Source organism: Strix uralensis, chromosome 1 (assembly GCF_047716275.1).
Source record: "Strix uralensis isolate ZFMK-TIS-50842 chromosome 1, bStrUra1, whole genome shotgun sequence".
NCBI lineage: Eukaryota > Metazoa > Chordata > Aves > Strigiformes > Strigidae > Strix > Strix uralensis.
This window is the reverse complement of record NC_133972.1, coordinates 77,439,113-77,464,235: the sequence shown is the minus strand read 5'-3', so window position 1 is coordinate 77,464,235 and position 25,123 is coordinate 77,439,113. Positions and strand designations below refer to the sequence as shown.

The 25,123-nt window shown below is 40.4% G+C and overlaps 1 protein-coding gene across 7 annotated transcripts in view; it reads left to right on the top strand.

Moving 5' to 3' along the window:
- The window catches only part of HIVEP1 (HIVEP zinc finger 1), a 129,511-nt gene that overhangs the window by 73,883 nt on the left and 30,505 nt on the right, over positions 1 to 25,123 (top strand). For 6 of the 7 annotated variants that reach the window (XR_012629320.1, XM_074871873.1, XM_074871867.1 and 3 more), the window contains one exon: positions 18,311 to 24,264. Coding sequence is in view for 6 of the 7 variants with exons in the window: in XM_074871873.1 (XP_074727974.1) it covers positions 18,311 to 24,264 (5,954 nt within the window). In the remaining variant the exon portion in view is untranslated. Of the gene's footprint in view, positions 1 to 2,798; positions 2,902 to 18,310; positions 24,265 to 25,123 lie in introns of those variants that run through there. The other variant, XM_074871892.1, reaches the window with a different exon arrangement.

The window sequence follows — 25,123 nt, the reverse complement described above, 5'->3', positions numbered from 1 at the left end:
TCATGGGGCAGGATGAGGTAGTTAGTGTTGGTGTGAGTGCTCAGTGTCCATCTGTGATCTGTATGTCCAGCCATATGTATGTGTGTATGTGGTGTATATGTGTGCTCTGTGTGCATGTCCCTGTTGGGAAAACATTTTCAGCCTTGCTACTGGTTGTACCTGGTGGTGTGGGGCGGCAGCAGCAGCCTCATTTCTTTTGGGCTGCCAAATTTGGCATGAGATATTTTCCTCTAGCAGAACCCTATGAAAGTGCTTGTCTTGTTCTGGGTAGGCATTCATCTTTCATGGTAGTGAACTGTCCTTCTGGCCTATGACACATCTGTGAACAGTGTTGTAAATTGTTAATGCTCTTACCTGGAAGCAAAGTTTGTTATCTTCTGTAACAATGAACTTCAAAACTTTTTGAAGATTAGAGAACAAGAAGAAATACCCAGGCAGATCTCAGCAGGGTCCATCTGGCCCAGCATTCAGCCTCCAACAGAGGAAATAGGACATACTGCTTAAGGACAGCATATAAGCCTGGCCACTTTCTTCAGTCCATTCCCCTCATGCTGACCACAGACATTGGATTAGGGATGTCTGCCCTATCCCTTTACTATCTAGACATTTATGGAGCTCTTATCTATGAATCCTTTTGATTAAATGCTATCTGCATCCAGCATTCTCTGGCAGCAAACTGCAGAAGTTCACTACCAATCACATTAAAAAGTACATTATTTTATCTTTTCTCCCTCAATTTCCAGTTTTTCTTCAATTTTCAACAGGTGTCCCCTGATTCAAGCATTGTGCGATTTGTTAAATAGCAGTTCTACAGTCACCTTATCCCCTGCCTTTGTGATTTTATAAATCTTGTCCATATCTTGCTCAGCTTTCTTTTCTCCAGACTCATGCTAGTTCAGTTTTTCAAGGGAATGTTTGATACAAACTGTCTTGTATGGGCACCAGGACTGTGGTGGTGCTCTACATAATTGTACAAGGTGGAAGAGAAAAAAAAAGAAGTGGCTAGATGGTAATAGCAGTCCTTCAAGCATTTACAGAGACTTTTCAGCAAAACAGACCTTCTCCTAAATAGTTTTGACATATTTTTTTTAGTGGAGTGTAGATAAGTGGTATTGTCATCCAAACGTAAACAACGTGGCATGTAAAGTATGGCTGTCTGCTCTTCTTGATGTTGGTCTTGCAGAAGTAATGTTGCTCTGGATTATCTTTTGTGATGGACATGTTCAAGCTAAAGATGATCTAACCTCTGCTTTCAGGCATTTGTTCTCACATGTGGCCCAGTAACATCTTTGTAGAAAGAGAAATTTTCTAGTGTAAACTTAACGATGTACTCTGAAAAGGGTGGGATTGCAAAGCTTTATGTGGTGGTAGCACTCAGTTTTCAGCATCTTGGAATCAAAGAGATCACTGCTTAATTTTTGGCTTCTAACCTAAATTCATATGGCTGGCAATTGAAAAATAAATTTTTACATAGAAAATTGATACAGAAATAACTGGGATAATAAGATTACTCTTTTCTTTTCAAATGAAAAATGTCCTCTGCCATTTTTTTTTAGTTTCTTAAATGTCTGAATAGATAGATTTATTGGTAATATGAAGTAAACAAAATTATTTATTTGAAGCTTTAGAGTCTGAAGGCCACTGAAAAAAAGAAAATATATGTTTTGAGCTCAACAAGTAAACAAAAATGTGCACATATTCACCTAAGTTATTTTAAATCACAGTCCAGTGTATACAGATTCATGTGAAGTATGGTTATATATTTTTCCTCTTTGTTCATTTATTTTGTCTTTCAGCTCGTATAAATCACTTCAGATTTATTTCCTATCTGAAATGAATAAGAAATGTAATTTTGTGGAATTTTTCATAAGTTAACTACTGCTTTGTCAGTAGCAGACCTGTCAGTAACACAGCATATTTTTGCATATAACACAGGGAGAAATTTTTCAGAAGTTTCATCATGCTGGGTTTCTGCTGACTTGCATTGTGCATTGATCAGTCATAACTTTATACATGTGTGGGATTTAAGTTAAATGTAATTGACTACAAAAAGATATTTATTTAACACCTTATTTTGCCATTAGCTGTAGTAATCCAGTTTAGTGTAAATTGGAATAGGACTCTATTAAGCACAGAGGAGACAGTAAATGAGCAGACATAGTTTTCCAGTTTGTGGACTTTGGTTACTTAGTATAAAGTTGCAACTAGAAGACCTACTTTTTAATTTTTGGAGTGCCTTTCAGTACACCACAAAAGTCCACAAATACATTCAAATTCTGGATATTCAAATGGTCTGCCATTGGGACCAGAAACATGTTCATTAGGGACCATGCTCACCTTCCTGCTCAGGGAGTCTGTAAGGTGGATAATTCTTGTGTCATTTCATTTTCTCTCAACCGCCCGATTGCTGCTATGAATTTTCAGTAGGAGAAGCTGTGCTTCTCTTTAGCTTTGATGATATCTCCCAAGGCTGTTTTACACCCTGGGTGTGCCCCTACTTTGGGGTTGAATTTCATCTTCTGATATATGTACAGGGTTTTGTTAGTGTGACAGAGAAGGCTTTGCTCCCAGCGATTGCTCCACATGGTGTTCTTTAAAACCTGGAAGGGATGGTGAGCTTGAACTACAGAAAATTTCTCCTTGAGAAGGCAGTGAAAGTTCCTCTGATGTGGGACCCAGTGGGTATCGTGGGCTGGAAAGCAGTCAACCAAATCCAACTGCTTTATCTTTGATCTACCGCTGGCCATCCTCCTAAGAAAGCCATCCCAAGAAAGTCTCTCTGTCTTCTCCCTTCCAGACTGGTAAAGTCAAGTCTTCTCAGATCCTTGTGATTACCACAGAGGCTTCTGATTTGGTCATCCCCCGAACCAGTTCAGCCACTGAAGGCCAATATGAAGCGCTGTAAGCATTTGTTTTCTTCTTTATCCGTTGCAGCAGTTCTCTGCCTGTCACAGCAGCCTGGGTCCTAGGTACATCAGCTCCACCAACACCATCATTGCATTCTTTAGGACTAGTGGAACTAACTTGGTTATCTCCATACTTGGTACCAGCAATGCTAAGATTGCCACCTAAATCTCTGTCTGCTTCTGAAACTGTTCAGGGAACTAAAGTTGGTGACAACTCCAGCAACACCAAGATTTGCCATAAAAGGATAGCAGATCCCCAAAAGAACCATCTCATGGCGTGATGTATGTTCTGCATTGCCCACTGATCCTGGGGTCTCTCTGGCTGTTAGGAGTATTATCCTGGACTCAACCACATCATTGCAGGTAACTGCTTCTTGCCATGTCACAGCCAAAAGGATCAATGATAAATGGCTAAATCAGATGGAAGATGGATTTCCTCATTCTACTTCTCAGTTGTGGTGTTTGCTGTGTCCTCAGGGTATAGGGTGGTCTGGCCTCATTACAGTTTAGACTTGCAGACTGTCATGGTTGATGGTCAGGTGTGAATTCATCCCTCTGAATAAGCTGTTCTTGTTTGACCAAGTTTTTGACTTTCTGCGGTGTTGTGGTTTAACCCCAGCCACTTGCTCACTCCAGTGGGATGAGGGAGACAATCAGAAGGGTAAAAGTAAGAAAACTCGTGGGTTGAGATAAAGACTGTTTAACAGGTAAAGCGAAAGCTGCACACGCAAGAAAAACAAAACAAGGAGTTCACCACTTCCCATCAGCAGGCAGATATTCAGCCATCTCCAGGAAAGCAGGGCTCCATCACCTGTAACGGTTACTTGAAGTCAAACGCCATCACTTTGATCTCCCCCTTCCTCCTTCTTCCCCAGCTTTATATACTGAGCATGACGTCATATGGTCTGGGACCCTTTGGTCAGTTGGGGTCAGCTGTCCCCACTGTGTCCCCTCCCAACTTCTTGTGCACCTCCAGCCTACTCCTTGTCAGGGTGGCATGAGAAGCAGAAAAGGCCTTGACTCTGTGTAAGCCCTGCTCAGCAATAAGAAAAATCCCTGTATTATCAATACTGTTTTCAGCACAAATCCAAAACCCGGCCCCATACCAGCTACTGTGAAGAAAATTAACTCTATCCCAACCAAAACCAACACATGCAGGAGAGGAGCACATGGGTAGACTGTACCTATTTCTTCAGTAGGTAAAATTTTAAAGTTTACTGATTGTTCCTGCAAGCTGTATGCAGTATGACAAATCCATCCTGAACTCAGACTTCCAGACCCTCTAACGGCATGCAGGCCTCTGCCAGTCTCCTCTCCTGATCTCTTCCCAGGACTGGCAGGTATCTCTCTGTCTAGCTTCAAGGAGAAGCCTGTTTTCAACCTATCTTATTAGGGATCAGAGGCTTTGTATTACCTGCTGCCTCAACAATTGCAGCTAACTTTACTCAGACAAAGCATGGGAAGATTTACCTCTTGAATACCACCTTTCCTTCAAGATCTATACTCCATAGCATGGACCAGGAGGATCCATGTTCTGTTGGCTCTTTTTGTTACAGCACTCTTGGTCTCACCCCCAGAAAAGATGATGTTGTAAACAGCAGAAAGGAATAAGCTGTCAGTTAAGTTTCAGATCAGTGTGTTATGTTGGTCCCCTCCAGTTTACCAGTTCTCATTTTGGAGTACCCACTTGAGTTGAAGGGAGCAGGTCTATCCTTAAACTGTGTTAAGGTCTATTTAGCACCTCTTTGAGTCTGTCATTTGCCTATCAACCAAGCTGCTATACTTTCTCACTCCATCATTTTCACATTCCTTAAAGAGCTTTTTCAGTTTCTTGCCTGCGGCTGGAGATGCTGCACATGGAATTTGAAGACAAAGCTGTGTATTATCCTGCATCCTCAGTTTCAGATCCTCAGCATAGCTGTTCACTTCTTGGTCTGTGAAGATGGATTTCTAAGTTGCTCTCACTTCTTTCAGAAGTCCAAGCAGTTGTGACAGATCTATCTTGATGATAGAGTTCCCTTCCAGAGGTACCACAAGTTTGTCTCTAAGACTGCATCAGAATTTCACCAGATCAGTTCTCTTTCCAGAGTCTCGTGATTCGATATTAGTAGTACCCTCTTCATTTGCATCCTAAGATACAGAAACATTGTTGGCAGGTGCAAGAATTTTGTCTGACGTGATCAGTGGTTGTTTAAATGGCAGCAGGCTCTGCCAGTATTTACTGAGAAACCACCAAGACAGAACCATTCAAAGCCCTGGTTTGGACTCCAGCAAGGTCCAAACAACTTCTGGGGTGCTGTTGAAAATACCTTTATTTCCAGCCTCTGTCATGAGGCTATCTAAAGCCTCCATCTGCACTTTCAGTGAGTGCTGATCTGTCTCTGAAGCCTCAAGGTTGGCATGGCATTTGGTGGAGTGGCTCTATATATAGTCACTGCATGCACTGTAAGACTCTCCATTTGCTTGCATAGGTCCACGTATAGCTGTGGGGAACCACCCATTGCGTGAACGTACATTTGAGCTATCGTGGAAAGAAAGAGTAAAGAAAGGAGAAATTACATTCCAGCAGCAAATATTCTCTGAGATGCACAATCCACATGCACATATGTTCCCCTCCCACACTTGCAGTCCCTTCAAAGTAGCGTGTTGGCATTGAGGAGAGGCAACTGAAATTAAATGCCCTTTACCTTGTTTGCCCATCTGCTGTTTTTTTAAACAGAATATTATTTTTCTAGTAAATTGAACGGCAATGAGATTTAGGTGAGGGAGTTTGTCATTATAAATGGAAGCATGAAGACTTTAGTTCAGAAATGTAGGTTCTGCTGCAGATTCATGGTAGACATATTTTGTGTCTTCGGAGTCCTTCCAAACCCTCCCTACCTTATCATCCCTCTTGTTAAATGAATGCATGTTACTGAAAAAATTATAGAGGGAGTCATACATTATTATAAATATGCCAGCATTCTCTCTAGATAAACAAAATATTGCATACATCTTGCCTTAAAGATTGATGCCCTTTTTGTGTTGCCATGTCCCAGCTTAGAGACGACTCTCATCGGCCCACCATCTGGCCTCAAAGGAGCAGCCAGGTCCCTTCCCTCCTCTCCCCTCCCTGCAGGCACTCCCAAACCCACTTCCTGCCACTGCACCTCTCTCTGCCAAAAAGCAGGTGGGAGCACTGCGTGCTGGTGGTGTACCCCGCTCCCTAGGTCATCAGCTGTGCTCAATACTGTATTCTTTCCTTCGAGGGAAATAGGAAATTGAATGAGAAGGGGAGAGATCAAACAAAAATCTGGAAATGTGATGCTAAACAATTTCAGCATTTTGATTTACCAGCTTAGAGTGATCTCATCTTCCACAGATGTTTCCCTGAATTTTTCCTGTAGGTTTGGAAGCATGTGAGCTTTCTGGATTCTTTGCTGCTCTGGTACCCACATACTATCATTAGTCCAAAACACTTCCTTTCCATTTTGTATTTGTAGGAAACTGTGCCTTACTTTTTGGGCAAGACGTGTAACCAAGATCCAAAGTTTCATTTGATTCTTTTCATCTTTCTGGCCTTATCTTCAGCAACCATATGGGCTAGAAATACAGTTGCTCTAAATGGAAGTATATAATCTTCAAAAGTTACAAGTTACAGTAGTGGCCTGTTTGCTACTTAATGCTGGTGAGAGGATTAGCTTTCCATTTTATTTTTCTGTTGACATACGCCAGAGCTACCTACCTTTTACTTCCCAAATGTTCAAACCTACAAGCTAGCGATGATATTTCATGCAATTCAGTTTGCATTTTCCTGATGTCTGATTTCATAAAGTGTTTGTATCTACATTAAAATATGTCAATACATGTGTCTGAGAGGTAATTTATTTAAATTGTTCTGTGTACGTCAAACTATAAGGCTTTAAATCAAGACTGAATTATCTTCCTAAAATATTTACAGCAGCTCAGACAGCCATGATTGGCTTAATACAGGAACTATTCATGTCTGTAGCTCATGTCATACAAGATCTCACATTTTCATAAAGTCTCATCTATTCTTTAAATCTCTGGTGTTTTCCCATTGAGGGAACATTGCATGCTGCTAATAACAAGGGTGACTTGAAAGGTCCTTTTTGTCTTCAGGCATATTCAGTGCAGAGTTTTATGCCCATGATGGACAGTGAGAAAACTCTACTGACTTCTGTGGGAGCAGGAATAGTCTCTGATATCATTTAACCTCATTTTCCATTGCTTTAATCTTCAATAGTTAAGTACATTTTGATGTCCTCATTTTACCTCAGTGGGGGCAAACTGATAAATACGGAGATTTTTACATGTTCTTTGCTCTGAGAAACAATGTTAGAATATGGGCTTAACCCAGGGAAGTTTTCTGGCTCCTAGGTTATGAGTCAATGTCTCTATCTGTTATTTCTATTTTAATTTTCTTTCGTTAGTACATTTAGTTTAGACTACTAGCAGCTGAAATCTGCTCAGTAAATCCACTGCTGGTGCTAGACACAGCAAGAGCTGGTATTGTTTTGACAGGCAGACAAACAGATTTACAGTTTTAAATTGAACATTTCATCCTTTGGAGCTATTATGAGAACTTGGTTAAAGCATTAATGGGATGTTAAAGTAATAGTATTTTGACTTTTCCTGACAAGTATAGCAAATTTTTTGAGTGACAGTTCAGCAAAAGAGATTCCAACCTGCAAGTAACATTTTCAAAGGGACATTATACAAATTAACTTTGTAAAACAATTGTTGAAAAAGCAACTTCCTGATGGTAAATGGAAAGTGGCTATTCCAAGTCACAGTACAGTGCATTGTTAAATCAGTGGCTGTGTTTTCAGACGCAGTAACATTTTGAGCTTGACCTCACTTTAGTGAATAGAAGGACTTCTTGCAAGTTTCTAAAATCTGAGGCCAGAACAAGCTCATTTTTGTGCTGGGAGGATGCTGAGCTAACGAACTAGCTAATTCGAGAGGCATACCTACGCGCGTGTAGTAAATGCAATAGGTTGCTAATTTTAGCTGATGTGAGCTGGGAGCAAGCCAGTTGTGGAAATGTGAGATTTTTTCACTTGTTAGCTTCCTTGTAGTCTGCCTTGCATATGAGTAATGAGTATTTTTTCCAGATACTCCTTTAGCTCAGGGAGTTGTTAATTTCCTTTGACCTTCTTCTAAAAGGAAAATATAACATAAATGGATGGTGAGTTAGATACAGTGTACCACTCCCTGGCAGTTACATGCTATAGACTGACCTGGATGGAGTCTTTTCTAGGAATCTTTTTTAGGAATGGAGTCTTTTTTAGGAATCTCCTAAAAAAGTGCATGTGTCTATGTATGAGAGGGAGAAAAAAGAGACTGGGGACAACTGTGCAGAAGGGCAGGTGAGGATGGGGAGAGGAAAGAGCTGTGAGTAGCTCAGTGGGACCTCCCACTGATGCCATAGCAAACCTACCCTAGGGGAGATCCTCCTTCCCACCTTAAGCACACCAGACCAAGGTTCCATGATTAGGACATCCCCAGTGTCTAGATTTCAATCAAATCAACTTCTTCAGCTTTTGTCATGTTCACAGCGCCATTTAGTCCTAAAAAACAGACCTGCTGTGTAAGACTTTTCCTACTTGCTTTGCCAGAGCTCCTATTTCTTTCTCTATTTTTAAATAGTATGGTTGTTAGGTCTGAGCTCTTTGCTGCTCTTCGTTTCTCTTCAGTTACTACAGGCAGTATGGAAATTGCTCCATTTGATCCCCGTTTTTCAAATGGAAGATTATATTAAAGAAATGCAGAGGATATGACTAAGGAGCTTGTTCTGTTTGAACATCATTAGGTGCAAAGAGAGTTTAGTTAACATCTTGTTCCTTTCATTTCTGTTTTTTTTTTCCCTGAGACTCATGTTTGGGGATTTTGTACTCAATATCTCATCAGACCAGATAGCAGTTGCTCATTGCTGATAACCCATGAGCCATTCCATAATTCTGTTTTAATGGCCTTTCTTCTTCTGTGTGTTAGGGGTAGAAGTTGTTCTAATGATTTACTAGCCAAATCCTAACTTTCCAGTAATAACTGATAATCCTTAAATTGTAAACGGATAATTTAATCATGAAACTGTTCACAACATTTTCTGACATTCGAGGAAGATTCACAGATGTCCCTGAGGTATTTTAGTTAATTTCTGGCAACATACTTTCTCTAACTGGTTATGTTTAAACAGCTTTATTCTTACATGGGTAACTGGGCAGAACTGGTTTCTGATGAGGCTTTGACTTGAGAGCTCATTAATTTGCCTTTGCGGAGGCATCCTGTCTTTTTTCACGTCCTTGGAGTGCCCAGTGAGGAAGAACAACTCAGACTGGGCTGGCTGGTGATGTTAGCTGTCATAATGTTGTCTGTCCACCTGCTCATAGTCAACGTGCTTTATCTTAACAGCTCTTAAGCAATGATTTGTTTTCTTAGTTTAGTATTGAGGCTCCTGCGTAGATTAGAAATACAGTGTTGTTAAATGGCTGTAATGCAGAGCCAGTAGATAAACTCCATAGAGCTACATAATATAGTAAATATTTTTAATTTTTGAGCATGTTTATAAAACTGTACTGTACACCTTTGCTGAATGTTCATATATTGACATTTTGTGTGAGCAGTTAGGCATTAACCATAGACTGTGTGGTCGGTATTTGCCGTTCCTGTATTGCTTTTCCTCTGTCTTTCAATGAAATGCTCAAGTCCTGTGAAACTTTACAGTGGTTCAGTCTCTGCTGGTTTCTTACACATGTAATAGTGGGAAATCTCAATCAGTATTGAATGTCATGTTTCATTTTATATGTTTCATGCTGGGCAGGAAATTAACTCTTTTTGGGAAAAAAAAATTCATTTCACTTTGGTCAGAGATTTTCAGATGTGCTGAAATGTTGCATTTGATTCCTGTTCACATATGGACATTGGCATTTCTCAGCTGAGGCTCTAGTGTTAGCTCAGTGGTCAAATGTTTATTGCTGTTTGATCTTCATGGTCTTCCTCATTAAGCACCTTGTTTTTATGGCTAAAAATCTGCTGGTTGTTACTTTCTTCACTCAAGCCAGGAAGCTAAATGCACAAAATTAGACCAAGCTCTTACAGAGATCTTTCTTGGCCTCACTAGTGTAGGCTAGTTATGTCCTTACAGCCCATCAGAAGTCTCACTCAAGGTTGTCTTGATGTGTAGTAGCCATAACTTGAAAAGAAGCTGTCAGAAAGACAGCCCGAGACTGCATCTTGTCATTTGCTCTTTACCTATCCCAAGGCCAAACAAGAGTTGGCAGCCTCTCATGTCTGGGATGAAACTGTATCACAAGGGAGCTTCCTGATAAGTCCAGGCTGTGTGCCTTGGGGCTAAGGTGTCTCGCTTACCTTATGCTAAGGTGTTATTGCACAATTTATAAAGCTAATCCTCTCTGCCCTCACTAATGGTGCAACAGTATGTCATCTAGTGCATGAGGAGTAGCCCAGGGTGCGCCTCTCTCTGTGGCTGAACGTTTGCTTTATTTCACTTAACGAGGTTGTAAATATTCTTGATTGTCGGGGAAGAAGCTTTTATATTTTGTTTTAATGAGTGCAGTATTTCTGTCTCTTCACCCTAGCCTCGGTCAGTCCAGAAACTTATTCTGCCCTTTCATCTTTTGTGTTGCAACTCAAACACCTCTTGCTCCCTCCCGCACCAGGTCTTGTCTCTCAAGCTAGTTTGAAATACAGGCAGGCCTATTCTTTCAGGACAATGTTACTCAAAGGCAAGAAATACTTCTTCCTTTCCCCAGTGTGACCTTCAAAATGACAATTCACTTAATATAGAATTAGTGGAAAATGTAGATTGTATAGTTTAAACTTTACCATTTGTACTTTATTAAGTAATGTTTGCCTGTTCTTAACTATTACTTTTGGTAACCAGCAATATGGGTATTTCTTGGAATGTATTTAGTTGAAAACCTATAAATTGCATACAAATAGATTTAGATATAAAGTAATGCCAGCCACATCTGTAGTGATGCTAGAGCATCCTGTGGAACAAACTGAATGCTTTTAGATTGCGTTGTTTTTGTTGAGGTGCTTGTTACTTCTGCCGTCAGTGAGATGAAGTGTGTGCAGAATTTACTAGTGTGATGTGTTTGATGGTGGAAGTTGCAAATGGGAAAAAGAATTAAGTGGCAAGAAAAGTAGAAAAGCAGGATTCCTGGGGGATGCTATTCCCCTGTAGCCAGAGAGTATGTTATTGGTATGTTTTCTGATCCAGATGACTTAATAAGATGAAGACCTAAAGAAGCATGCAAACAGTGTATTGGTTATAAACGTGAGCAAAAGTACTTTGCAGACCTTCAGCTTTATATATTCCAGTCTCATAACAGTAGAAACTGATGAAAACTGTGATAAAATGACTATGATAAAATGGCTTCTATTATAGTGACTAGATTTGTGGACAAGGGGAAAGCAGTGGATGTCATTTTTTACCTTGACTTCAACAAGGTTTTTGACACTGTCTCCTACTATATTCTTGTATCCAAGTTAGGTGGTAAGGTCTGGATGGGTCGACAACCAGAGGAGTAATAAGTCTGGTTTCAACAGGTACAAATGCAAAGCCCTGCAGAGAGACTGTCTGGGGACTGACTGACCAGGGAGCAGCTCTGTGGAAAGGCCCTGGGGATGCAGTGGACATCGAGCTGGGCATGAGCCAACAGCACGCCTGGCAGCAAAGGAGGCCACATCCTGGGCTGTAGGAATGAAAGCATGACTGGGAGATCAAGGGAAGGGATTATCTTCCCCTACTCAGCAATCCTTAAATCACATTTAGATCCTGTGTCCAGTTTTGGGTCCTCCAGTGCAGGAGGAACATCAAAAACCTGGAGGGAGTTCAGCACTGGGACAGCACAACCGTCAGGGCTAGAGCACTTGTCCTGTGAGGAAAGGCTGAGGGACCAGGGCTCATTCAGCCTTGAGAAGAGGTGGTTTTGTGGGAGGTTGTTATGAAAGTGGAGTCAGGCTCTTCACAGTGGAGCATGGTGGAAGAACGAGAGGCGGTAGGATTAAGTTGAAACGAGAGGCACGGACTGGCTTGTTCCCCACAAGGACAGTCAAGCAGTGGAAGATGTTGCTCACAGAGGCTGTGTAGAGTCTCTCCTTGGAGGTTTCAAACACCCTACGGGACAATCCCTAAGGACCCTGCTCTGATCCCATAGCTGGCCCTGATTTGAGCAGGAGATTGGACTAGAGATTGCTGAGGTCCCTTCCCACCTGAATTACTTTGTGATGTTACGAAATACTAATTTTTAAATTTGAGAAACTTAGTGGTAGAGGTACTGGGTATGATTTCTTGGTGTGTATATCAATACACATTTTCTCTACAATTACCTTTAATATATGAACTTGAGATATACTGATTTTTATGGGCTTACCAGGGTATGATCGTAGAGAGCATTAAAATTTAATTTGACTTTACAAAAATGTATGCTATCATTTATGTTAATGGCACTACTCAAATGAGTGCTGATACCACATATTAACACAGGTGCACATTTTCTGGAGCTTGTGTTAGTAGGACTTTTGCTATTTTGGTTAATAATGAGAAATTATGCTAATAAAATAGTCATTCCAGTATGAAAACCTGGTGTGAAATGACCCTTAAAAGGGGATTGGGGAACCTCTTTCTTGCTGACAGCCAATACAATACCTTTGATGGATCACACAGCAATGCAGAGCTTGGTGTTGTATGTTAAAGACACCAAGAAAAATAATCATGTGTTTACAGGCCATATGAAATCATGTAACCATACTTACCTCATCCATGCTTATGGAATGGTCCAGTAATTGCTGATATGAACACAAAAACAGATGTTGGTATAGATGAACACTTGATCCAATCCCTATCAGACTGCTTCAGCCTTTGAAGTCAAAGCTCCCCCCCCAGCTTTTTTTAATTAATGTCAAATTGTGCTTTACATACGGATCAGGTGGTTTTTAAGGGTCCACTCTGTCTATGTTTGGACTGGTGTTCTCAGCAATCAAAACTTTTAAGCATAGGTTAAACCTACTGACAGAGGTTTTCAAATATTGCTGCTGACTTGGAGTGCCCCAAGTTCTTTGACTTTCCTTCTGACTTCTGAAACAGGGAGTGGCCACCCTGTGACCAACTCAAGAAATCTGAAGTTAGACACCTGAAATAAGACTGTTAAAATTGTCAGTGATTGACTTTAAAATCCTCTCTGTTTGTGCTTAAAATTAAGCACAGTGCTTGGGTTAATCTTGTTCAAATCTTTCTGTTGACTTTTGACTATGAACATTTTCATAGTTGTATGTGTGGTTTATGTTAATCAAGGCTTTTTTGTTTGGATTTTTTTCTACGCCTTGGGAAAACTATAATTTTAGGAAAAATATTTATGGTTGTATTTAACATGTAGGAGGCAGTATGAAGCTAAAGAGGTAATTTAATAAAAAATGAAAGTTTAGTTAGTCCCTACTGCATTTAATGTAAGTTCTGGTGGCCATACATTTGCTGGCCAGACATTTCTTTATCTCATAATTATGTTCTTTACTTATTCATGGAAACAGACCCAGTGGCATGATTCATGCGTATTTTTGATAGTTTCAGTGAAATCAAAATTAAATAAGTATCAGATGTCAAGAATTAGAATATTTTGAATATCTAAAGATACGGGAAGCTCTAGCTTTAATCAGAATAAGATCCTTAGTGATGGTGTCTGTCTTTTGACAACCCTTCCATCTTTGGATCGCGACCATTATTATGTATCAGAGCAACCTTTTAACTGTATGTTTAAGACATCGGTTAGTATTTGAACACTTTCAGAAGAGGCTTGATCTTATTTGCAGTGCCCTGGGAGCTGAAGTACAGATTTAGGAGCTAAAGTTTAGGCGCTTGGATTTGAAAATCTGGTCTCTGTAAGTAAGCCTACAGTGATTTTTTAAATTCTGCAACTTAAAGTGAGCACATGAGATGAAAATTGTTACGTACATTGGACTGTAGGGGCAGGTAGCGGTTGCTTGCTCCGTGTTTCACAGGGTAGCACCGAGGGAGAAGGGAGCTTGCTGCTTTGCTTCATTTCCCTCTTATTCTCTTCCTTTTTTTATAAGTGCAAGCACGTAGCTCTATTAGAAGGGAGAGAAAGAGAGTGGGTGTTATAATAACACGTAGGCTTTGAGACAGGCAGTTCTGGAAGTTACTTAAACAAAACCATTGAGATCATTTTGTCAAGACACTGTCTAGTTCACCAGTAAATGCTTCAGAAGAAAAAATCGGATCACTTATACCTTTCCTTTATTTGCTGCATGAGTTACTCTGCCAGATTGCTATCTATACCATCACCTCTGTGTTCTTTTGCTCGATTTCCTGTGCATAGAGCAAAGTGCAGCAGAGAAATTATAGGTGAACAAAGTCATGTTTAGAAACATAATTTTTTCTTGTTATGAGTGCAGAATTCATACCGAAGCAAAAGAATTAAAGAGAGAATCTTGATAGCAAAGCAGGACAAAGCCAACCGGGCAAAACACAGAAGAGATGCTCCTGCATCCGTGAGATGTGAAAAGTAAGGTGCTGAGCACAATGGCATTGTTACCTCTTCTCCTGGGCTGGGTAACTTAATCCTACTTGGTGTAAAACAACTTATGAAGAAGATACTTTTTAGACATCTCATTGAGGTGACAGCACTTCTCAATAGCACCACTCCACCACCTGAGAAAAAGGGGAAAATCACCACCAAACAATGGGAGGGGCTGTGAGATGAGGTGAGGTGAGCAGAGCACATGGAGTGGCAGGGAGAGAAAGAAAAGCAGATCAACTTTTTTTTTTTTTTTCTCCACAGGAGGTTGTTTTTACATTCTCTTTGTTCAGCGTCAGATTGTTGTTGTGGGTACATGGCCCTGGCGAGTTACTACACTTCTGAAAGTCTGTAGCCCTGAAAGGCAGAGGAGTGTTTGGCATTCTGGGACTGATGCTTGCCACCAGTTTTGTTGTTGCCTCTGGAAATACTGATGCAGTTGATCTTTGTGCAAGCACGTAGCTGTAGGTTAACAAACATGCAATGGAATAGCTTCAACGTAAACTGGGAATACAAAAAGAAGACTTATACAAAAGGAATGAAAAGCTAGAAATAAGTGAAACAAAGTTGCCAGGGTTTTCTTTCTTACCCAAATATGCTAGAAATTTGGTTGTTAGCAAACCTGAGGTGAATATTTCCATTAATAATGGAAATAATACTGCATTAAATTATCCAGGAGTAAAATAGAGCACAGGACTTAAACTATTGTTAAGCCTTGTAAAGCCATTGTCAAGAAAGAACATTGTACTAGATGGGTACACTAAAACAAACCCGCGACTCCATCTCTGGAATCACGAAAGATGTAGAGTCGGAAATACAAATAAGAAGCTAGTTCTCATGATGTCTGTAGACTGGAATTTTATTGGTATAGAAGTAGCACAATTAGTGGTTGTGAAGACTAAAGAAAATGACTGTTTCTGTATGTAATGCAATGCATAACTTGCCTTTGTTTATTCTTTTTTCTTTCCTTTTCAATTTCCCAAACAATTTTTATCGCTTGGCATGTGTTGAACAAAAAAGTAAAGCGGTAAATAGATTATGGAAAATTCTGATCTTGTATTCATAATGAATTCATATTTTTAATTGCTTGATTGGTAGATTAGAGATACATTTTTATGTTCTTTAAGGCTTTTGTAAGCCACATTACATCTTTCAGCTGTGTTGGTTTCCAGTTTGCTAGCATAGTGCAGGTTGAGTATGCACTATATGGTTGAAACCCAGGAATAGTAGTTATTTAATATTCTGAGACATCAGGAAGCAGTACATCATTTGATTGTTCAATTACTGCAGTATAAAACACCTTAGTCTTTTTTCTGTATGTTTGTCTGCTTGGATGTTCACAATTCCTGGCACTCTTACCTTCCCAGCTATGTGTAATCTGCCCAGCTCTTCCCATAGCGCTCCAGTACAAACACCGGCAGTGTGATCCGTGTGGAGGCGTGATTGTGACGGGATAAAAGCTGCAGTGTGTGCATAAAAGGAACCAAATTACTTACACTCAATTAACGTGGCCATGCTTCAGAGAGATCACCAAACCATGGCTAAAAGCACCCTTTTATGTAATTAACTTGTTATTTTCTCTTTGATTTGTGTAAAATTGGTTTTTGTTGTTGTTGAAGAAAAAACAGTTGCAGTAGACTGAATTTTAAAGAAACCACCATTAATAATATTGATGATAACTTATTAGTGTAAGCCACTCATTTAATTGTGAAACAATGGAAAGTACAAAACATTGTGATGGAAGACTGCTTGACTTTGAACGTGTTAAATCCAGTCTAATGTGAATAGGTTTTGGTGACAAAAGAAATAAATGCAAAGTTTGTTTAAAGGTTAAGTGAATGATTGCTGCAGAAATTTCTTTCTGGATGCACAAGAGGAGCACAAAGTCCCTGTAACTAGGATTTGGAGCCCGTAGTTCTGGCAAGGGATTCAAGTGTCTCCTTCATGGGGCTGCTGAATGTGACAAAACAGCTTCTTACTCTTCACAGTTAAACTTCCTCTAGCAGGGCTGAGAAAGGAATAGATTGGGTTCTGCAGAACTTCCACATTTGCAATACATTATGTGCGATGTGTAGTCTTTAATCTTTCAGTTCACAAGGAAATCTCCTGAATATCCATTCACCTTAAATGAATATATGTATACATTAAGTTGGCATCAAGTTGGAAACAGGATTTTGAACTTCCAAGTATCTGGCAGTAGCACACATCCCAGTTGGGTTGTGCTCTGGCATGGAGAAATATAACATCTTGCCTTTCTTTTCCTACTGGCTACTTTGCATTCTCTTCTGCTAGACAAGCTTTAGGCATTGCTTGGATTTCCTTTACATGGAGCAGGATTTTCACCCTGGATTCATCAGCTCCAGTATCTCTTGTCAGATGCATACTATGCGTTGGCTTTCCTCCCACTGCAGTGTAGAGGCAGCTGGTGTTTCTGCAAGAGGATAGTCTTCATGCCACTCAAGGGGCCATAGGGTTGACGGGTACTGGGAAGTCTGAGCTTTCTCCACTTACCTTCTTGTGAAGCTGACTGTGAGAATTTTGTCTCTTTATACGTTGTCTTAAGGTTTTTCTTTACCTAGAAGTGCACATAAGCCTCTGTTCCTGAGTAGCTCAATGTGGAAGTAAACATACTATGTGGAGTTACTCAGTACTGCTTCACAAAATGTGTATGCAGCTGAACCTTTTCAGAGACGTCAGCCCTCTAGTCACATCAGATTCTTCCTTTGCTTTGAATATTGGCAATCAGACGAATATGGGTTTGGCTAACAGCCTAATTAATGAGTTTTATAAGAAAATGGATTTACATCCACTTAATATTTGGCTTCCTCTGCACTAGCAGTGATGGTAGCTGAGGCAGTGGCTATGACTGAGTGTATGTTAGGAAAGAAGTAAAAAAAAATTTAGCAAACAGATTAAACAAGGGTGTGTAACATCAGTATCTATTAAAGAAAAAGCCTGTAAGTATCAACACTGAAATTCAGTCTATATGTATTTTTTGTTATAAAGGAAATTGAACGCTGTAGAAATACAAGCACTTGCTACAAAATTACTCTGCTGAATAATACTCCAATTCATTTCCTCTTCACTACACCCCTAAAACTCTGCGTCCATACCTGCTTAAAATCAGCAACAAGTGTAGCTAGTAATGAAATAACTCAAATTTAGTTTATTTTGTTTCATGATGCACAAATAGAAAGTCATTTAAGTGTGACTGATTTTGTTCATCCACAGTAGTTGCTCATCTGAAATGCTATTGAAGTTCAGTAATTGGAGCTCTGAAATACAGTATTTGACAGATGGTGTGGGTGGTTGTGCCATTTCCATGATAAATCTACTTACAAATATAACCGTGAGGAAGTTGTCTTCATTCCTTGACTACGGCAACATATAGATGGAAAAAGTGACAAACACGACATGAAAATGAATTTGTGTCTTGGTTCTTCATTTTCCTGCTATAATGATTTGAATTTTTAAACAAGTAAAAGAGAGAGGTTTCTTTTTACTTTATCTGAAAAGGAGTTGCTATAAATGCTAAAATATTCCTTCAGTAGCCTTTCTTTTCTTACATTTCTTACATTTCTTTTGAAGCTTTTCCTAAGTGAATTACTTTTGTAACGTCTTACAGCATCACTTAGAAAGCATTGCTCCTTTTAGATAAAAACAAAATAGATCTTTGCTAAGATATGTTTACTGTTAAATAAAATACTGGAGGCTGGAGAGATGGACAGGCCTGTTGCCCCCGGGCTTACTGTTGAAACTTAAAGATGGTAAAATGATATAAATAAAAATATACTGCCTTATCCAGTTTGAATATTCTTTTTTATTCTCTTTGTGTTTTAACAGAAATCACTGATGCTGGTACTAGAGGAACCCAAGATACAATTAAAGGTGTGAAAAGAAAAAAGATTGTGACTGAAAACCATCTAAAAAAAATACCAAAATCGCCTTTGAGGAGCCCTGCCGAAGCCAAGGTTAAGCAAAATGTAGACCCTTCACCACTAAAAGCTCTTCCGGATGCTTCTGAACACGCCACAGCACAGGATCACCTACCCATGCAGAATGGAAATCAATGTACCAAACAAAATGGCGGAGTGCTTAGTAGTGAGATAAATGTTGAAACAACCAAATCTGAGACATCAGTGCACACAAAGCTTTCATTGACGCATCAGTCCTTAGATTTGGGTAAACAGACAGGGGAGGATACTGATGCAAACCAACTGAACTCACCAGAGAAGAAGTGTCTCTCAAACTCCTCATCAAGTAAAACAAAGACTGACAGTAATGAATGTACTAATTTTGTTGATTGCAGTACGTCATCCCCATGTACACATACTGCATTCGATGTCTTATTAAAAGCTATGGAGCCTGAACTGAACACCTTAGCACAAGAGTGCCCCCCTTATGGGATGCAGATAGAGAAACTGAGACCAAATAAAACTGTAAGCACCTCTTCTAGTGTCACGTCCAATACAATGAGCGTCCAAAATCAGTCAGCTTTGTCACAGCATGAGTTTGCAGCTGGACCTCACTATTACCCACATACGTTAAACAATGTGCATGTAGCAGCAACAGCCAAGACTGGACAAGCGCAAGGCCAATCAGTTTCTCATTCACAAGACCTTATTACTAAAACCAGTCAACAAAATCACCAGGTTGTTATGTGTCCAAGTTTCACTAGATCGCTGGTGCAACAGCAGAGTCAAGAAAACCCCAAGCTCCAGCAGATTTACAGCATAGCAGTAACTTCATCTGTCGTTCACACCTCATCTTCCACTGTAACTCAGGTTTTTCCTCAAAACCAGTTAGTAGCTAGTTCATCTTCACCTTTGTCAATTAGCACATCGAGTTCAACACACTTGTCTATAGGTCCCATGTATAATTCAGCCCAGATAGCATCAGTTGTAAACCATGGTGTAGAACAAATATGTAACCTCTTGAAAGACCAGAAGCCTAAAAAGCTAGGGAAATATGTCTGTGAGTATTGCAATCGGGCCTGTGCCAAGCCCAGTGTTCTCCAAAAGCACATTCGATCCCATACTGGAGAGCGACCGTATCCTTGTGTGACATGTGGGTTTTCATTTAAAACCAAAAGCAATCTGTACAAGCACAAAAAATCTCATGCACATGCTATCAAACTTGGACTTGTCCTACAACCAGATTCGGGTGGCCTCTTCTTATCTCATGACTCGGACAAAGCACTTAGCATTCATTCAGATGTGGAAGAAAGTGGTGAAAGTGAAGATGAAGGCACTGCTGATGAAAGACAAGATGATCAAGAACTGGAACCCACACAAATAATGAAAGTCATTTCAAGTGCAGAAACGTTGCGAAAAGGAAGCCCTATTCCATTAAGCAACCCAGATTGTATACCAGGTGACTCTTCATTACATGATACAGAACCTCAAGTAAGGGCAGCTTTACCAAAAGTAGTAGTTCATCCTGTAAATGTTTCTCCATTAAGGGCCGATAGCCCAAAAGTAACAGAACCAGCACCCGAGCTTGCTGCAGCACAGAGAAAAGGAGATTTTAAAGTGACAACTCTTCCGTCAAATTTATCACATACAGCCTCATTCAAGGAGAATGACATAAAGCAACACCAGAAGGTAGAAATGGGCCTATTAGAGGAACAGCTAGGATCTGCAGTAGGAGCAGTGCATGCTCAGCTCCAGAGACAACAGGCAACCGATGGTTCCCAAGATCAGCAAGGAAAATGTCTTTTGAGTCCTAGAAGTTTAGGTAGTACTGATTCTGGTTATTTCTCTCGTTCTGAAAGTGCCGATCAAACAATGAGCCCACCAGCTCCTTTCGTAAGAGGATTGTTGACCTCTGAGAAAGATCCAAATAAAAACCTGCCCTGTGTGCCACGAGCAAGTGGCGTGGTAGCATCAGTAGTACAAACTGTTTGTGCCGAAAAAAATCTGATTCTCTCTGGCCAAATGCGACCTCCCATGGCAACAAAAACTCTTGAGGAGCGTATCTCAAAACTAATTTCTGATAATGAAGCTGTTGTGGATGACAAACAGTTAGATAGTGTGAAACCAAGAAGAACATCTCTTTCGAGGAGAGGAAGCATAGATTCACCAAAATCCTACATATTTAAGGATTCTTTCCAGTTTGATTTAAAGCCCATGGGAAGAAGAACTAGCTCAAGCTCTGATATACCAAAGTCTCCTTTCACACCCACTGAGAAATCAAAGCAAGTTTTTCTTCTTTCTGTACCGTCCCTTGACTGTTTACCTATAACACGAAGTAATTCCATGCCTACTACCAGTTACTCAGCAGTACCTCCAAATGTAATACCTCCCTCTCATCCTCTTCGAGGAAGTCAGTCATTTGATGATAAAATTGGCTCTTTATATGATGATGTTTTTGTATCAGGACCTGCTACTCCACTGAACCAAGGTGGACATCCTCGGACACTTGTTAGACAGGCAGCAATAGAAGATTCTTCTACTGGTGAAAGCCAAGTTCTTGGACCAGTGCGATCTGTAGAAGAAAGTTATCTGGGATGTAATTTATCAAATGAATCTTTATTACAAAGGAGCAAGTCCCTGGCACAGGGATCAAATTTAGAAAAAACAAAGAAGTCCCCTCAGGTGCGAGGAACAATGTTTGAGTGTGAAACCTGCAGAAACAGATATAGAAAACTGGAAAATTTTGAAAACCACAAGAAGTTTTATTGTTCAGAATTGCATGGACCTAAAACTAAAGCAGCAATCCGAGAGCCTGAACATAAAACTGTTCCAAACAGTACACAGCCTCAAATTCTACACTACAGAGTCACTACTTCAACTGGTGTCTGGGAGCAGACACCCCAGATAAGAAAAAGAAGGAAAATGAAAAGTGTTGGCGATGATGATGACCCACAGCAAAATGATACGAGCATACCATTAAAGAACACAGAAGGCCAAAGCAAGCCAGCAAATTCTTCCAGTCTGTCAAAACACAGTGCAACAGCAGTGGTAGGATCACAACAGCCAAGCAACCTTATACTTCAGAGTTCCCAAATTCAGCTTGTGGCTCGAGGCACAGATCAGACCACTGAGCCAAAGATGGCTCCACTCATTGAAAAGCAGGCAAGTTCAGCTGTGCAAGAAAAGGTGGAGTTGAAAAGACAAGGGACTGGCATTTCAGTAATACAGCACACCAATTCACTGAGCAGAAATAGTTCATTTGAGAAATCGGAATCGTTTGAAAGAGTATCACCCGTTTCTTCTCAAGAGCCCAACAAAGTTGCAAAGCACCGCTCTTTGAATACAGTTGTAATCCAAGAGGATAGACACTCTCATCTGAATACTCCCCAGCATCATCAACCCCTGTCATCAGAACCACCTAGAGGGGAAGTTCAGGGAAGCCAAATAGTTTCTAATGAGAGAAGTGTACCTCTTCAGCCGTCAAGACTTGTTCGCCAGCATAACATCCAGGTTCCTGAAATACTGGTCACAGAAGAACCAGACAGGGACCAAGAAAACCAATGCAGCGATCAGGAAAAGACAGAAAAGTTTAATTGGCCACAGCGCAGTGAAACACTGTCAAAATTGCCAACAGAAAAGCTTCCACCAAAGAAGAAAAGAATTCGCTTGGCTGAAATGGAGCATTCATCTGCTGAATCAAGCGTTGACTCCACGCTTTCCAGAAGCTTAAGTCGGGAGAGTAGCTTGTCTCATGCCTCCAGTTTCTCAGCTTCACTCGATAAAGATGAAGCTTTGAAGACTGAGAACCCTTCCAAAGCAGAGCCTGTCAGTAAGTCGTCAGAATTCCTCATGATTCCCGCTGGCTCGCATGCACTAGTTGTGCCTGGACCGCATTACCGGGAAATGAGACGTGCCGCCTCAGAGCAAATCAGCTGCACGCAGCCGTCAATGGAGGTTGTGGACTACAGGAGTAAGTCTTTTGACTGTGGAAGCATGTCTCCGTCAAAACCTGCCCCACTCGTAGAGGTAGCCGCTCCAAAAGTGTCATCTGCAAATGGAGTTACTGGACATGTGCCTCTGCTAGAAAGGAGGAGGGGGCCATTTGTAAGACAAATATCTTTAAATATTGCTCCAGAAAATCATCAGCCTCAAGTTAAATCGACTTCTTCATTTCAGACAGCTCATGCTACGGATGTGCCCACAGTGCCATTGCACAGGCTGCAGACATCCGGCAAATCTTCGGTGGAGTTTCCTTCAAGTACTCAGCATTCACAGACTCACTCCAGGCCTCACTTGGCAATTCAAAATTGTAATCCTGTTAGCCTGTCTTTAGTTCAGCAGCCTCTAGATCATGTGTTGAATAATCAAGGACAGCCATCCTCAACTCACCAGCTTTCCCAGACATCTACTAAAACATCAGCCCAAGGGGAGCAAGGGAGCACGTATGCACTTTCTTGTCATCCCGATGAAAAAAAGGATTGTTTTGCTCCAAAGTATCAACTTCAAGTTAAAACATTACATATAGGTCAGCCATACTCTTCTAAATTGCTAAAAAATACTCTATCAACTCAGACTGTTCCAAGTCAAGTTGGAGTAGACCAGAATACATCCTCCTTTGAATTGCAGACTAAACTGTCTGACATGTCTAATCCATACTCTGTGCCTCCTCTAAAGCAAATTGTCCCTAATAACTGCAGCAGTCAAATACATCAGATTTCTCCTTTTGTGGTTCCCGTCCGTATTCACAGCAGCATGCCATCCTATGGCTTTGCAACTGTTACACCCCTTCCTCACATTTTTGTGACCCAGGATCAGGTAAATCAATCTGTTTGCAAAACAAATGTTGCGACAGTGCCAATGCTTGAAGGCAAAACTCAGCTGCCAAAATCTCACAAAGATCATCAGAGGACTTTGCCAAATTCATTTGAATTTGAAAATTCACAGCTAGAAAGTGGAATCAGAAATTCACCTTTGTCGAGCTCTTTGAATATTATTCAGAAAGTGCCAGTTAGTGGACTCTTCCCTCAACCAGAAGCTACAGCTTCAAGTAAACGAATGCTTTCCCCAGCCAACAGTTTAGATATTGCCATGGAAAAACAGCAAAAACGTGTTAAAGATGAGAGTGGAGCTGCCTGCATGACAGATGCTAGACCAGTGCATTCACTGAACGTTAGATCTAATGATCCTGCCAGTAAGCAAAAGAAACCAGTTTTGGTAAGACAGGTTTGCACCACAGAGCCTCTTGAAAATCACCTCTTAGATCCTGATGGTGTTGCACAGCATGAAAAAAGCATCAAAGCTAGTACTTCAGACCTGCTGTTGCCTGACCGTCATTCAGTTGACACTGGGGTTTCAGAAACCCTAAAGGAGTTACCAGAATCTGAAGACCTTAAGTCTTCAGCATTGCCGGTGTTTGTAGTTAGAAAACCGTCTGAATTGTCTCCAGTGAATAATCAGAGTTCTCTTCTCAATGCTGTAAGTAGCAGTCAAGAAAGAAAGTCCCCAAGTAACAGTAATGAGAGCAAGCACATCAATAGCCAGGGCCAAGCAAAGCCTGCAACTACATTGACTGCGATGAACGCAGGAGAAATGCAGAGATTGTCATTTCCAAGCCTCAAGACTACAACGAGTTTTACCTGGTGTTATCTTCTGAAGAGAAAACCATTGCATCTGCTGCAAAATGATCAGAAAATCTCAGCCTATTCTACATGGACCATTAGCCCCAACAATCCCAATCCACTTGGTTTGTCGACAAAGGTAGCTCTCTCCCTCCTCAATTCAAAACAAAAAGTTGAAAAACCGCTGTACACTCAAGCAAGAACTACTCATCCCAGATCTGATGTACTGGTCTATTCAAGCAAGTGGAAGAGCAGCTTAACCAAGGTACTTAAATTATGTTTGAGGTATACTGATCATTTACAGTGGAATTGCTTTGGAAATCATGCTTGTTCATATTTTAGAGAATGTAATATACCTGACATGTATAGTACATGTGCTTATGTATTTTAGTTATGCTGAATCAAACTGCTAAAAAGATCTTAAGTAATCCCATTAAGAAACCTGTTCAAAAGGAATTACTGCTTTTCATGGAAATTAGTTACTAGATTTAAATTTGTATATGAAGTGTTTATCGTGGCAGGAATGTGTTTGGCTATTTTTTAAATGCAAAGGGTAGAACAAAAATAGTTCTGACATAAATATTTTTTAAACACTTAAACAGGTTAATTTAAGATCATAACTGCATATTTTGCCTTAAAAGTCAGCTGGTATTTTCTGTTACAAAAGAGTGCTCAGCCTGAACAGGTGTCCATGGATACACCATGAAAACATTTTTCACCATCACAGATCATCTAACTGTGAGCAGAGCAGCATGCCATTTCCCTTTCTCCCACCTAGGTTAATCGGTGGTGTGAAATAATGATAAAAATAGCAAAATTGCAGCTGCCATAAAACCACTGACAACTTCTTGGATCGATATGGCTCCAAAGATGACGTTAAATCTTGCGCAGTGGAATATACTCCAGGCAATGTTTGTGACCCACAGAAAACACTACATTATTTCAGAGTCAGATGTGGCAGAGCAAAGTAGTCACTTGTTATTTCCTTAGCTGTTTTGGGGCTGCACACGTGTGATCAGGATTTCACTCACTGGACAGTTTTGTTATGGACAGGACCAAAATTGTGCTGGTTTGCACTGGATTTGGTGTTCCTTGGTGACTGAACCATCTCTGTGAATAGGTAA